This window comes from Heliconius melpomene, chromosome 12, assembly GCF_056956725.1.
Source record: "Heliconius melpomene rosina isolate 202511_hmr_F chromosome 12, ASM5695672v1, whole genome shotgun sequence".
Taxonomy (NCBI): Eukaryota; Metazoa; Arthropoda; class Insecta; order Lepidoptera; family Nymphalidae; genus Heliconius; species Heliconius melpomene.
Genome location: NC_140400.1, coordinates 9901189 through 9914833, shown reverse-complemented (window position 1 = coordinate 9914833; position 13645 = coordinate 9901189). Strand labels below are relative to the sequence as shown.

The following is a 13645-nucleotide window of genomic DNA, read 5'->3' as shown; positions in this document are numbered from 1 at the left end:
CAATTTCTTATTGAATTGAAATAACAATCTATTACCGTCATAATTTAAATGTTTATTTATGTATGGTATAAGATAAAACTTTCATTCTTAATAGTTTATAATAGATGTAAAAATTAGGACTTTGTAGGGTTCAATAAAAATGCGTTTTTTAAAGCATTTTTTTTAATGCAAGTATAAAGCTGTATATAAATGTTTAATAAATAAAATCTGTGAAAAAAGTATGTTAATGCTAGAAGCTCTAAATACGAAAAGTATATTTTGTTATTAATTTATGGGTAATTTATACATATTTTACTCTATATTTTTTTAGAAAATATTTCATTTAAATAGGTACTGTCACGTATTTTTTGTAGAGATGTGTCGGATATCGGTATCCATATCCGAGGATATTCGAAGACAGATCCGTGTCCGTATCAGACTTTTAACTTTAATAATTCATAATACAGTATATGCTAATGTAATTACAAGCAGCAACTTTATATCTATGAGATTTTTAGTAAATTTAAATCAGCCCTTAATATACATTAAATAAATATATAGTGGAAAAATATTGAATTTTTAGTCACTCATATTGATTGATTATAAAGTTAAGATCAGTATCCATATTATATACAAACTATATTCCTTTGCAAATTAACAACAAATAAAATTTCTAAATTTGTATTCTTAAACTAAATAATATTTATGTATAGCAAAAAGACAAAATTAAATATACAAAACTAATTAACAGTTGTAGGTAAGAAATGCTGGTAGTAGCTCTTAGTAAATTCTGTCATTAAGTCTGGAGTAGCTTCAGGTAAAGTTGTTATCAGCTTTGCCGGATTCCCGGAGTATCTTGCAAATGACGGAACTACAGTCTCCGCTGGTAATACTGAATTGTCCTCAATCATACAGCAATCTTTTAATACACATCTTCTGCCCTGAAATATACATAAAATATAAATGAATTGCATTATGTGATTTGTGTGACTGTATAGATATGCCCTGCTAGATGACAAATGAAGATAAGACAATTATCTGTTTTGATAAGCATTAAAAAATTCTGTTAAATTAAATAATAAATCTGATTCACCTAAACAATATAGAATAATCATTTAGAAAATGTCAATATTGTTTATACTTACAATTACAACATTTTTGCCAATGTAAACATATGAACCAACAACTGCAGCATTTACTACTGTATTTTCCCCCACAAACACATGATCACCCATTTGTAGGGGAAAAAATGCAACACTAGAAAAAGTGAATATAAATTAAAAATATTGGCATTGAATATATAACTCAGGAACATTTATTTAAATCTTAATATAAGTACAAATACATTAAATCTTTTTAACATGTTTTATTAGAGTGCTATACCATACCAGATAATAAATATTTTTCGTACACCAAATATATATCATAGTTTTAAATACAGTAGAAATCAAATTAACTGGAGTAAGGGTTGTAAACAACCCAATATTAAATATATAGATTTAGATATATAGATATTTAAGAAATATTAGGAAATCATTAATTAATTAACAATATTATCAAATGAGTAAAGATTTTTTTTTATATATTAAGAAAAGTAATACCCTTGCTTCACTGTGAGACAGCAGAGAGGGGAGTTCAGAGCAGTGACTGGGATTTGGTATGCAAGTGTATGTTCAATGGACCTATTTAAAAGGCTCATTTACACTGGTGTCAACCATCTCAGATCTGCTCTCCACATTTAACTATGGATTATTGGGTAATTTCTTCATAAAGAGGTGAAGTAATAATAACTTAAATGTTTGACTGAGATTCGCTCCTTACCCTTTGCTAAATTTTTTGAATGGTGGCCGTATAACTGAGCGTTTACTTATAATACAGAATCTACCAGTCTTAACATTTGCCAAATCACCTCTGATGATGGCATCACTTTGCACTATAACTTTACCATGCAATACTATATTTTGAGAGCCACATAGCACTGTTTGTCTGCTGACTTTATTTCCTGAAGCCTGTAATATATAATTTTTTTGAGATGTTATTTTTGTTTTGTTTTTGTTTGTTTTTGAAAATATAGTGAATGTAGTTGTCTAAGTTTCTGAAATTTGTATAATTTCTTATAAATATTATATGCACAAGATATATATATATATATATATATATATATATATATATATATATATATATATTATATCTTGTATGTATAATTTATTTAATTACATTTATTAAAACAATTTACATACTGTTTCAACATATTCTGATTTGTTATAATAAGTGTCTTGCAGTTCCATTTTGTTCCTGGGATATAAGCCTACTTCGTATATAATTTGATTTAGTGAAATATGTACATGTACATATAAAACGTTTACGTATTTTTTGTAAAATTAATATTAAATACGGTATTATGACTAACACTAACAGTACTATAGTCAGATGTAGATTGCTAGATTGGTATCTTAAATGTCAAAAGCTGATGTCAATTTTCCTAAGCTATATTGTTAATCTGTCGAAACGCCATAAATGAAGAACTGATTGTTAATCTGTATTTAAAACAAAATATTTTATATAATCTTATTCTCCGTTGCTAATAATAATAAAAGTAATTATTCTTATAATTAAAAAGTTAATAAATATTTGAACTTTACCTATGTGTAAAATTGCATTAAGCCTAATTCAATTTTACTGATTAATCTACGTTGGCAGCATTGACCGTTTTTGGCGGCATTTTCGATTTCTACCAACTGCGATTGGTTTCTAAGTTTTCTTTAATACGAAGAAATTACATTATAACATAAACTATAACTATAATATAAAGTTTATATCTATTTGAAATTAAAATTGAAATATTAAAATGGACCGATACGTATCGAGAGAACGAAGAATTGGAACGGGTAAATGTATATTTATAAGAAACTAATAAGTCCAGTAAAAAAACCAAAGAGATCTACAAAACATTTATTGACAATAAACATTTTTCAGAGTATCCTGAGGGAAATCAAGGGATACCATTTTCTACAACTAGTGTTGGAAACAACATTACTATGTAAGTAGCCCGAAGATTGCGATGAGCCTATCCTGTGCGCATGTTTAAGCTTGAAAAGTTGACTTAATAACTTATTATTTTGAATTAACTATATTGTAGCTTTAACTTTTGCCTCATTAGTATATATTTTTTGCCTTACTTGAGCTTGGAATCCTGGTGTGAAAACACTCCCGATTCTCGAGAGACCCGTTCTTGTTACGAGAGCGGGAAGATAAAATTAATATCCCGAGTGGTAATCAAACCCATCGCGTGTACTAATTTTCATTGTTATTTTATTGGAATCAAAATGTAACAAATTCATTATGATAACCGCAATTTAATATTTTTATAGGCCAGAACATGTATATTATAATAATTATAATCCAATGCACAATCCAGAGATGTATAATTATAACGCAAGTGCAATGATGCCTCCAATGCAAACGTATTCATCAAATGTAAGTTGCTTTCGGTCAACTACACGTTTTTTACAATGATAGGTAGGTACTTAGACATAAATTTTATAATCTTAATTTGGAAGACACCACAATATATAAAAAATTTCAAATTCTATTTTTTTTAAATGTATTTTTCATATAAATTCATCGCACCTAAAAGATAAACATACAAGATTACCCGGAATATCACGTTATGCAACCACCTCACAATAACGTAGTTCCTGCAGTTGATCATCGCTTTTTATCATATCCTGATAATAATGCTGTATACATAAAAGGTGAGCTTAAAAGTACCAATTGTTTGAAAATCTTATACTTAATTTTTAGGTTTTCATATCGATTTATAAATATCAGTCAGATAAAATTTGAAGTATGGATTTTTTATTAAAAAATATTATTTTTTAATAAAATATGAAATCCTTCATTGCATTACGTATTACATTTAAGAAAAAGTTAAGAATTCGGCAATTTGAATAGATTTTACTTCTTTAATTATCCTTACTTTATCTATAAATAATTACTAATCAAATAGGTATTTGAATAGTATTTATTAAAAAGGAAAAACTCTGTTCCTGTTAATACTATAATAATATAATGTTATTAGCGTGAGTTCAAATCCCGCTATATAAAAATTTTGATACATTTCCTTAATAAGTATTTTTCTTTGTTAAGTGTGTAATTATTATATTTACCTAAAAGTTATTCGATAATGACCAGGACAAACTAACATGCAAACAAACTCAGCCCCGGTCAATGCGTTCGGTGAATATCAAAATCACAATTTCATTGGCGCCGATAGAACAAATAGTAAACACTATACGCAGAGTTCCAACGCGTGCAACGGTTTGTATTGAACTTTGTTAGCTTTAACTCAGACAGCATAGCTAAATTCTATACTTATATTATTTTCGAATCAAATTATTATAAAATCGCTAAGAGCTGGTTATGATCTCGAGTCGACTCGTATAACTTATAAATACTTACTAAGTACTATGTAATCTACAGTTTCACACTGTATCCCACACGCAGAAAGGTAAGCAGAGGGAACCTAGTGTTAAGTTAAGACATTCCGTTCCCCATTTTGATCATATTGCGTGTTGAGTGGCGGAAATCAACGCCGCGCGTTTACCTTGACACCTGAACGAAGAGAATAAAAAATAAATAAATCATAATTAATTCTCTCGAATGGAGATCGAATCCACAACCATCGCGTTACAGTGACACCCTTGTGCCCCTGAGCTATTAGTACTATTAGTATAGTAGTACTAAATTTTATTTAAAATATGCATGTTATATTAAGCTTCTGATATTTTGGAGCTTAGTCAAGTAACAAATCATAAGTAAACAATCAGTTGCATGTTCTATTTCGAAATGCGACAGATTTATTGATATTTGTCCTAGTTTAATGAGAAAACCGCAGCTTGTTTGTATGTATTGTGCAAAATGAATGTACACAGTGATATTTAGGGGAAGTTATAATAATATAGACAAAAAAATATGTCTTAGCATTTCAGAAGTAAATATAAGTAATCCATAGTATTTACATAGTAAATCAAAAGTAATATTTTTACAATTTATAATTAGCAGATAATATTATCTAATTTTCATTGATTTTCAACCAATTTCTAGTTCAACCACCAGCAGAGCCATTCAATGATTTTCCAAAACCCATGCAAAAACGTAAAACTGAAAATCTGGAAGCAGTTTCTAAAGTGCCTAAAGGTAAGAATTTATACCTATTTCTTTTGTTTAGCGTCACGCTGTATCCTGCACACAACAGGGAAGGCACCTGGGAACCTAATGTTCAGGCACTCTTGGACCACGACGGCCTCATACCGACACTAGTACCTAAATTAAAATATTTTTTTATGTTTTTATAAACATAAACATATATACATACACTTACGCATTAGGAAAGTAAAGGGAATGTAGTAATTAGTTCTATAATTTTTATTAAGGTAGTAGTTATTACTGTTAGTTAAGCTATTATTAAAACTTTATATATATTCACACCTACATAATATATACGAATAATTTACCACCTACTTAAACCCAATATTTTCACATATTTGTTACAAATTTTACAGAGAATAGTGAAAATAAATAAAAAAACAACTATTAATTTCAATACCTGTAAATCTTATTTTTTATTAAATAAAATAACAAGTAAATTCACACACAAGAAATAAAAGTAAATTTCCACTATTCCAATACATTACCTCAGTCCAACCTAACAATAGAATCTAAGAGGGTAACAAAGGGGTAAATTTAAAAAAGGTTAACCTTTTATACAGTAGCAAAGACAAAGTTCCTTAACTCCAACCAAGTGGACGGATGGTTAATTAAAATGAGGGTACTCAAAACTTATAATAGGGTAACGTTCAGAATTTTGGATTGTATCGTATAACATTTACAAATATGACTTTCGCTGATATGTTTTGGCTTGAACGAGAATGTCGGATTTTATTAAAATTGTTTCAATAAATAAATGTTATATTTATTGAAACAATTTTAATAAAATACCTACATATATATTTGTGTATATAATTTATATTTCCCCCTTTTCCCAGCTTACGAGCATGGATGTTGCGGATGTAACATTTCGGATCTGGATACGGATATGGTTATAAGAATAAGGATTGTCCTTAATATAATCCATGTAGGTATTTCGAACTATCCGTTAGTTTCGAAAATTTCGGTTATGGACATTTTGTTAGTGGAATTTATTTTTTTAAAGAATCTGTTATTAACATAAGTCCATCATCACCAATCTCATTTAGACTAAGTTCATATAATTTGTATAAACATACGTGCATGTATATTTTATCGGTTTCAGTTACGGTAACGAATAGTTTTTTACTTTGGATATCTGTTAGTTCGTTAGTTTCGTTTAAGGAGTCCGATAATATCTCAGCATTCATATACACATGTATTTATCTATACTATTACCATATTAAAGATTTGGGAGATTAAGCTATTTATCATTTTTTACGATGCCATAATTAATCAAGTGACATGGATTGAGGGTTCAAGAATGGTGATTTCCCAGATCTGGAACCACTAAGTGCTCATGTATACCTATTATCAATTAATTTATCTTTAATAACAGGCATAAATTCGTTTGTTATTTATTTCTATACTATATGTCGCTATATTTTTCATTAAACTTTTATTAAAAAAAAAAACATTTGTATCCGTATATAAGCGTTTTAAAATTGATATTAACAATATTAACAAAATTTAACTTATTTTGTATACTATATGCAGAATATGTATTTTAAGAACGCACCACTTTTCAACCCTTATATTTGGTCGTAGACAGGATGGTTAATTAAAACAAGGGTTCTTCGTTTACTCGTACTATAAAATATGGGGCAACGTACACTTACATTTTTCTTTATGTCAGGTTATTTGTGAATTTACTTCTATATTTTACTCTCAATTTTTATATAATATTTTAATTTGATGCTATTGAATAATTGTGAAAAGTGAGTTCAAGGCCAGTAATTATATTTAAAAATATATTTATTTCCAAAGAGTTAAGGTAAACTTAGCAATTAAATGCAGTGACGGCGAAAAATCCAACAAAAAAATATCCTGCTATATATACTAAAACAAGAGCAATTCAGATTTAACAATTATTTCTAACATTAATAAAAACAATGCATGAAAGAAGAGTAAATGGTTTAAATAACTTATTGTTAAAATTTTTGAATTTCAAGTAATAAGTATGTGAGTTATATTGTGCGAAGACCTACTCACGGATTTATGGGTTGTGTGGGAACGTAACATATCTTTTGTTCCAGTATATTCAACTACCTGCAAGGAATACCAGCCAAATGCAAATACTTGAATAATGGGTACTGTAATACTATTTTTTCAGGAGCAGCCTAAATGCGATGGCCGACGAGTCCTGGCCACTCTGAATTTAGGCGCACATGGCTACACAATCGCAATTCGATACTTACTTTTCATTATTTTCTTGCTGAGTCTACAAAGTGGCCACGATATGTGGGCTATACTATATATTTTTGTTTAGTATTTATAATAATTAAAGATTACATATTTTCCAATATAGTGACACCAAAGAAACAAGTGGAAACTGATTTATTGAAGAGCGAAGCACAGAATGAAGTTAAAATTCGCGCTGAGAAACTAAAAGTAAGTGTAGATATCATTGTCCCCTTAAACTTTTCTCTTTCATGCTATCGCTGTATAAAGGAAATGGCGGCGCAAACTTGTTAAACTGCGTTTAATTTTTAAACAAATCGAGTTTCTATAGGCATTGCATTTGAAACTACTTTCTGAGGTGCCATTGTGAATTCTGTATATTTTTTCTATTCTCGTCTTATTAGAGAGGCAGAGGGAACCTAGTGTTAAGACACTCTGTCATACACTTCCCGCCGAATTCTAGAGACATTCTTTGCTGAGTAGCGGAACTCAACGCCCCGCTTTTTGCCTCGACAAGAGAGCAAAAAAAATGAAGTATAAATTTAAATAAATATTCTCGAGTGAGTATACAGCATAAAGCTATATAAGAATTTAAAAAAAGAAATAACTTTTAATATTTTTATATACTTGCACTTAATAAACCTATTACAATTAACACAGTACAAGTATATTCCTATGCCAAACCTAATATCCTCAGTAAAAGCACTCACAGACAAACATTACATTAACTGTAATTACACGTTATGCAATGCAAGAACGTGACACACTGACATTTCGTTGCTATAACAATTGTATACATTTTCGTACAAATGTAGGTAATCCTCGGTTAGTGTAAGCTTACGGATCATTGAGATATCTAATTAAGATATTTTATTTTAATACTTTTAAGCATTAATAAGTGCTTTAATATAGAAGGACCTACGCTCTAATTATGTTTATTATAGCTATCGTCTTATGTTTGAAACGTAAGGATAGGTACAATGAAAGCAAGTAAACATTACTAAGCGAAGTTTCAGCTTTATTAGGCTTAAATTCTTTTTTTACATACTTCTATAAGTATTTATATATTTTTTTAATATGAAAAATATTTATTGTTTCAAAATATATGATATGAAAATCGTTATACCACGCATCTAGCGTGCTGTAAATAAAAAAAATATATATATTTTGCCAGATATAATTCCAACAATGCAGAAGCTACCATCAATATTTTTTCTCGTAATATTATCGCTCTATATATATATTTTTAAATAGCAAACGAGGCCATCGTAGTCCAGTGGAACAGCTTTTATCTGTAAGCGCACTGTTTATGGATTCTATTCCCATACGAGGGAGTGAATTATATACTTCCTCGTTCTGGCAAGTTAAAGCACAGTGTTGAGTTTCGCCCACAAACACAATGTCTCAAAATCGGACGGGAAGCGGAGAGCGGAATGTCTTGACATTAGCCTATGTTCTTACCATTCCCTTCCATATGCGGTGCGTTAAAGAATAAATACTCGTCTAATAAATTATTTTATTATCTCTCACAAGTTAATTGAATTACACCATGCTTTCATCACTTCTGCTTCCGTGAACCCTAACAGGTATTTCCTACCACATTTCATATTTTAATTAAAACTTCAACAGAAACACCTTTCGATTAATTATAATTTATATGATTTACGAGTGCTAATTAATATTTAAGTTTCGGCAGGTCGAGGTTTTACTGAAAAATAATTGTGTTAATAAAAATAAAGGTACTATATAATATACATATTTCAATATTGTCTGGGCACAAATTGTGACTGTAAAGGTGAGTGGTTGTGGGTTCGATCCCCGCTCGAGGAAATTAAATATTTAAATTTATATCTTCTTTCTTCCTTTCTGGTGTCGAGGCAAATAAAGTCTGGCGTTGAGTTCCGCCACAGCGCGAAGCTGATTTATTTGAATTTAACACTTTCTCTGACGCTACTAAATAAGTCTGTTTACTGTAGTGACATAGAAAATGACCATACAAAATTATATAACGCATAAGTACATAGTGTCATATTTTGATACTAGCGCCCCCCTCGCGGCTTCGCCCGCTTGAACTACATGTTGAATTGAATTGAATTCTTGATATATGGCGTTTCGAGCGTGCCAGTTGAGCACAATTCATTTCGCCAATGTCACGTTGTATGGATGGATATTTTATATTTTAACTACATGTTTATTCATTTAATAAACAGAATTGACAGTCAAATGTGTTGATGTCAATGAATAATAGTGTTGATGTTGATGCCAAGTGACAGTAAAATAACACTAAGCTTCGTTCCAAAAGTATTTTTAAAGAAGTGATAGAATTTTTTACTTCATTTTCCAATTTTTTTTTATATAAATAATTTTAGACTCGTGTACGATTACTAAGATTTTAGAATTTTGACGTAATAACTTTTGAAAAAAAAAATTAAATAGGTATTAGAAATACTACCTAATAATAATATCACTTTTATATTGATATCTAATGGATTTTATTATATTTTATATATTCAAAGGAACTACATAAGACTGGCACTCGAGTATTTTGCGGATCTATAGAAAATGTATTGAAATGGCACAAGATGATTCAACATATTGGCGTCATGGTCCTTTACGATATTGTCGGTAAGAAAGTCTATGTTTTTAATTAATTATAAAATATTCCTAGATGTTTAAGTTCTTAATAAAATCGATCTCTACGTATTAAATAATATGACAGTACACTCGAAACTTATAGTGAATTTTATCCTTGTGTTTATATATATTTTTTATTACAAACGTTATTTTTCAAACGAAGTAAGCTTTGGCTTTCAACATATTACGTTGTGGCAGACTGTGTGTGTTCTTAACACTGTACTCTTTTTGCCTTTAACTTAAGTTAACTTTTATTTTATTTTTAAAATGAAGCTTAAAGAGCTTAAGTATATAATTCTTCATCCAATATTCATTTCAATATTAACGTTGAAATTAGCATAGATATCTCGCTGGGATAGACGCACCACTTTCTATAAATATATAAGCTGCTCTCACTCAATTCCCACTGTTTTGGGGACGGTTGTGGAAGAGGGGAAAGCTATACCAAGCAATCACATAAATGTTCCTATAACTTTATTTCCCGTATATTATCAAAGGTAAATGTGTAAATATAAGACCGGGGGATTCCTGCGCTAAAAACTTAGTAGTGAGAGATGAAAACGGGCCCGCTATACAAGTTGTTTACTATGAAATCGACTTCATGCTGCCTGAGCTACAAGTTCCTTGCACCGTTAGGTAAATTAATAATGATTATTATAATATTAAGTGAGGTATTAAGAGTCTAAAGTAAGCTATTAAATAAATTTAAGATTGTTTTACATAAAAGTTCCATATTATAATATATATCTTAATTACGTTATTAGTACTCCGGTGTTTAATTTATGTAAATTATATGAGGCCAGTCTTGGCGTAAGATTCTTGTATTAAAATACACTTTAAAGTGTATTTAAATACATATTATTTCTATGCTCGTATTAAAAGTAAAACTTAAACAGCATCAAATCAAACTTACAACTATCATAGATAATTTTTTGAAAACAATTCTCAATTATAAAATATTATTCTAGACTTTAACAACATAAGTTATTAGTACATTGCAGCCAACGAAGCAATTATGACAGAGTCTCTTTGATAGTTATTTCATAGAAGTAGACTCGTAGATATTATTATTGTGATTCATATTTAGTTTCTCTAATTAGTAAATATTCTGTGGCATTAAGTGAGTTGATAATGATTATTAGTAGATTGTAGTAGGTAGGTTTTTTTTCCACTTTCACTTACTACCCTGAAGTGCCCTCGCGACACAATAGCGTTTCAGTAATTTATTTAATTATTTAGTTTATATATTTAGCAATCGAGTGATATTATTTTGATATTCTAAGATACTTTACTACTGAGTAAATTTTATGTTTGTTTGTTGTTATGTTTTTTTTTGTTATTAGTATATAATAATTGAGTAGGTAGCTATAGATATGGTGGTATTGCGGTAAGTTTGGCTGAAGTCGGCATTTACCGCGTTGTTAACTGTATTGAAGCGCTGGGCCTCAAAATTTCAAGTTCCAAGACTGAGGTGCTGTGGGCTGTTCCATGGCCCACGTAATGGACTTCCTCGTGGGGCTACGGGTTATAATGAAATGTTTGGGCCTGATCCTCGATGATCGATGGTCATTTCGTCGCACTTCGCTCAACTTGTAGCGATGCTGGTCCCGCATATAGCAGGGTATTCAGAGGCAACCTAGTGTTAAGAGACTCCATTCCCAATGGTCTTCCGCCGATTTTTTCGAGGCATTGCTTGATGAATGACGGAACTCAATGCCGAGCTTTTGCCTTGGTGGTAAAGCAAAAAAAAGAAACTATAAATAAATAAAATCCATTAATTTCTCCGAGTGGAAATCGACCACACAACCGTCTCGTTATCTTCGCACATTTGTGCCCCTGTGCTACGACGGCTGCACTAATAGTTAAGCTTACCGCAAGGGGGGCTGGGAAATAGGGAGTGTTTTAAGAACAGAATATTTTAACACTAGGTTCTAGGTTCCCTCTGCCTATTCTGCTATGTACGAGATATAGTGTAAAACTAAAAAAAAATAAATAATAAAAAAGTTAAAATATATTATCACAGAGTGGTCGGTCGTATGCTCCCCGGGTCCAACAGGCTGCAGGCGTTCACCGTGCGCGCGGCGCGCGGCGACGACGTGTCCACGCTGGCGCGCCGCGCTGCCGTCGCCGCGCACCACGTGGCCAAGCTGGCCCGCGACTACTGCTAGGCCGTACATAACTAAATAATTAATATATTGGTGGTGTTCAGACTGGTGGATTTTAACATGTAATGTCCATTCTGTCTTTTATTATAATATGTTTGTTGCATGCGTAATATAGTACGCTCGGCGAGTCGTGACCGCCGTGATGATGGCTGCAGAATGTAAAAGTTTACTATATCCCGAGTATATTATTTAGTATATTACTGTCATCCCGAGTGAAAAAAGTACAAAAATTCAGAAAGCTTAACTTGAATACCGTACGCGTTACTTATTTTCGTTCAATACTGCGCGCAAATGATTCTATTGCTTTATACGTTTCATGTTACGTTTCATCAGTCTGCATGTACTATCACAATATTTAGCTTTAAAAAAATAGTTTCATTTTGTTTCAGTAGTCATATTTCCTTTTCATAACTTTTGTCAAATAATTAATAAATTGTCTACGAAATAATAATAACTATTAAGTTTTAGTAGAAGTGCTGAGTTACTTATTAATTTTATTTCTTATGTAATGAATACTAAAATGATACTAATTGAACATGAATGTCTTATTTCTTTATTAAACCATCGAATCAACCTGATGTAAATAATTAAAGGATCTCTATCATATGTCATATTTTTGCCAAAAGCTAAAAGCGGCATAACCCAACCGTTGAAAGCACGCACCTTGTTGCCACCAGATAAAAGGCTGCCAAGCACTTTTTTCAGGCGGCTAAAGAAACGCTCCTTCACCAATTGCTTTATGCTCCGCTCATCAATACCCAATGCTTGAGACATTCCAAGATATTTATAAGTCTCACCTTCACCAAGAGTTCTGAAGGAAACAGAATCTGAAATGCAAATATTATCAGATCTGATCACACTCCCCCGCACTACATGCATGCTAGCACATTTATCGACGCCAAATTCCATTCTTATATCACTACTAAAAGTTTGAGTTACCTTTAGTAGCTGCATAAGATCAGAACGTTGAAGTGCAATAAAGTGTTATCGTGTGTTGTCTCTATCATATGTCATATTTTTAACATGATATGCATATCAAGCAAAGCAAATAATTTAGTCTCCTAAGTTTTATTTATTTTTCACTAACCAATCTTCACCGTGACTTCTTCATACTTCGTGATATTGGCGAAGTAAGCTCTGCTCCACTGGCACGTCTAAAAGCTATAATACAAAGACCGAACAAAGCAAATAAAAAAAATTAAGACATGATGAACGCCTATGATATCTTAGTTGGCAATTTTATTTTCGTTTCAATTTTTATAGCTGTGGTGGCCGAACTGCATACCGTCGGATTACGTAAACACGAGGATTGTGGGTTCGTCACTCAACACGTAATATTTCAAAATTTGGGGGAATATGGGTATGTAAGAATTTCAGCAGTACTTGCATTAATTGTTATTTAATAATTTATATGTTGGTAAAGTTGCATTTTCAAGTCA

General features: G+C 30.9%; 2 protein-coding genes and 1 long non-coding RNA gene across 3 annotated transcripts; 2 read left to right on the top strand and 1 right to left on the bottom strand.

Moving 5' to 3' along the window:
• Nucleotides 1–644: 644 nt before the first annotated feature.
• Nucleotides 645–2412, bottom strand: DCTN5-p25 (Dynactin 5, p25 subunit). Its single transcript, XM_085193953.1, has 4 exons — nucleotides 2220–2412; nucleotides 1801–1988; nucleotides 1125–1236; nucleotides 645–920 (listed from the first exon to the last, which is right to left on the bottom strand). The coding sequence occupies exons 1-4, from the start codon at nucleotides 2265–2267 to the stop codon at nucleotides 720–722; spliced, it is 549 nt and encodes a 182-aa protein (XP_085050079.1). The 5' UTR covers nucleotides 2268–2412; the 3' UTR covers nucleotides 645–719.
• A 311-nt stretch (nucleotides 2413–2723) lies between these two features.
• On the top strand, nucleotides 2724–4299 carry LOC146533804 (uncharacterized). Its single transcript, XR_014878601.1, has 4 exons — nucleotides 2724–2867; nucleotides 2956–3019; nucleotides 3351–3734; nucleotides 4174–4299. It is a non-coding gene; the product is annotated as an uncharacterized LOC146533804 (long non-coding RNA).
• Nucleotides 4300–5089: 790 nt separating this feature from the next.
• On the top strand, nucleotides 5090–12741 carry LOC146533803 (uncharacterized). The gene is made up of 5 exons (XM_085194810.1): nucleotides 5090–5178; nucleotides 7535–7617; nucleotides 9924–10032; nucleotides 10539–10677; nucleotides 12065–12741. The coding sequence occupies exons 1-5, from the start codon at nucleotides 5127–5129 to the stop codon at nucleotides 12207–12209; spliced, it is 528 nt and encodes a 175-aa protein (XP_085050936.1). The 5' UTR covers nucleotides 5090–5126; the 3' UTR covers nucleotides 12210–12741.
• The last annotated feature ends 904 nt before the right edge of the window (nucleotides 12742–13645 follow it).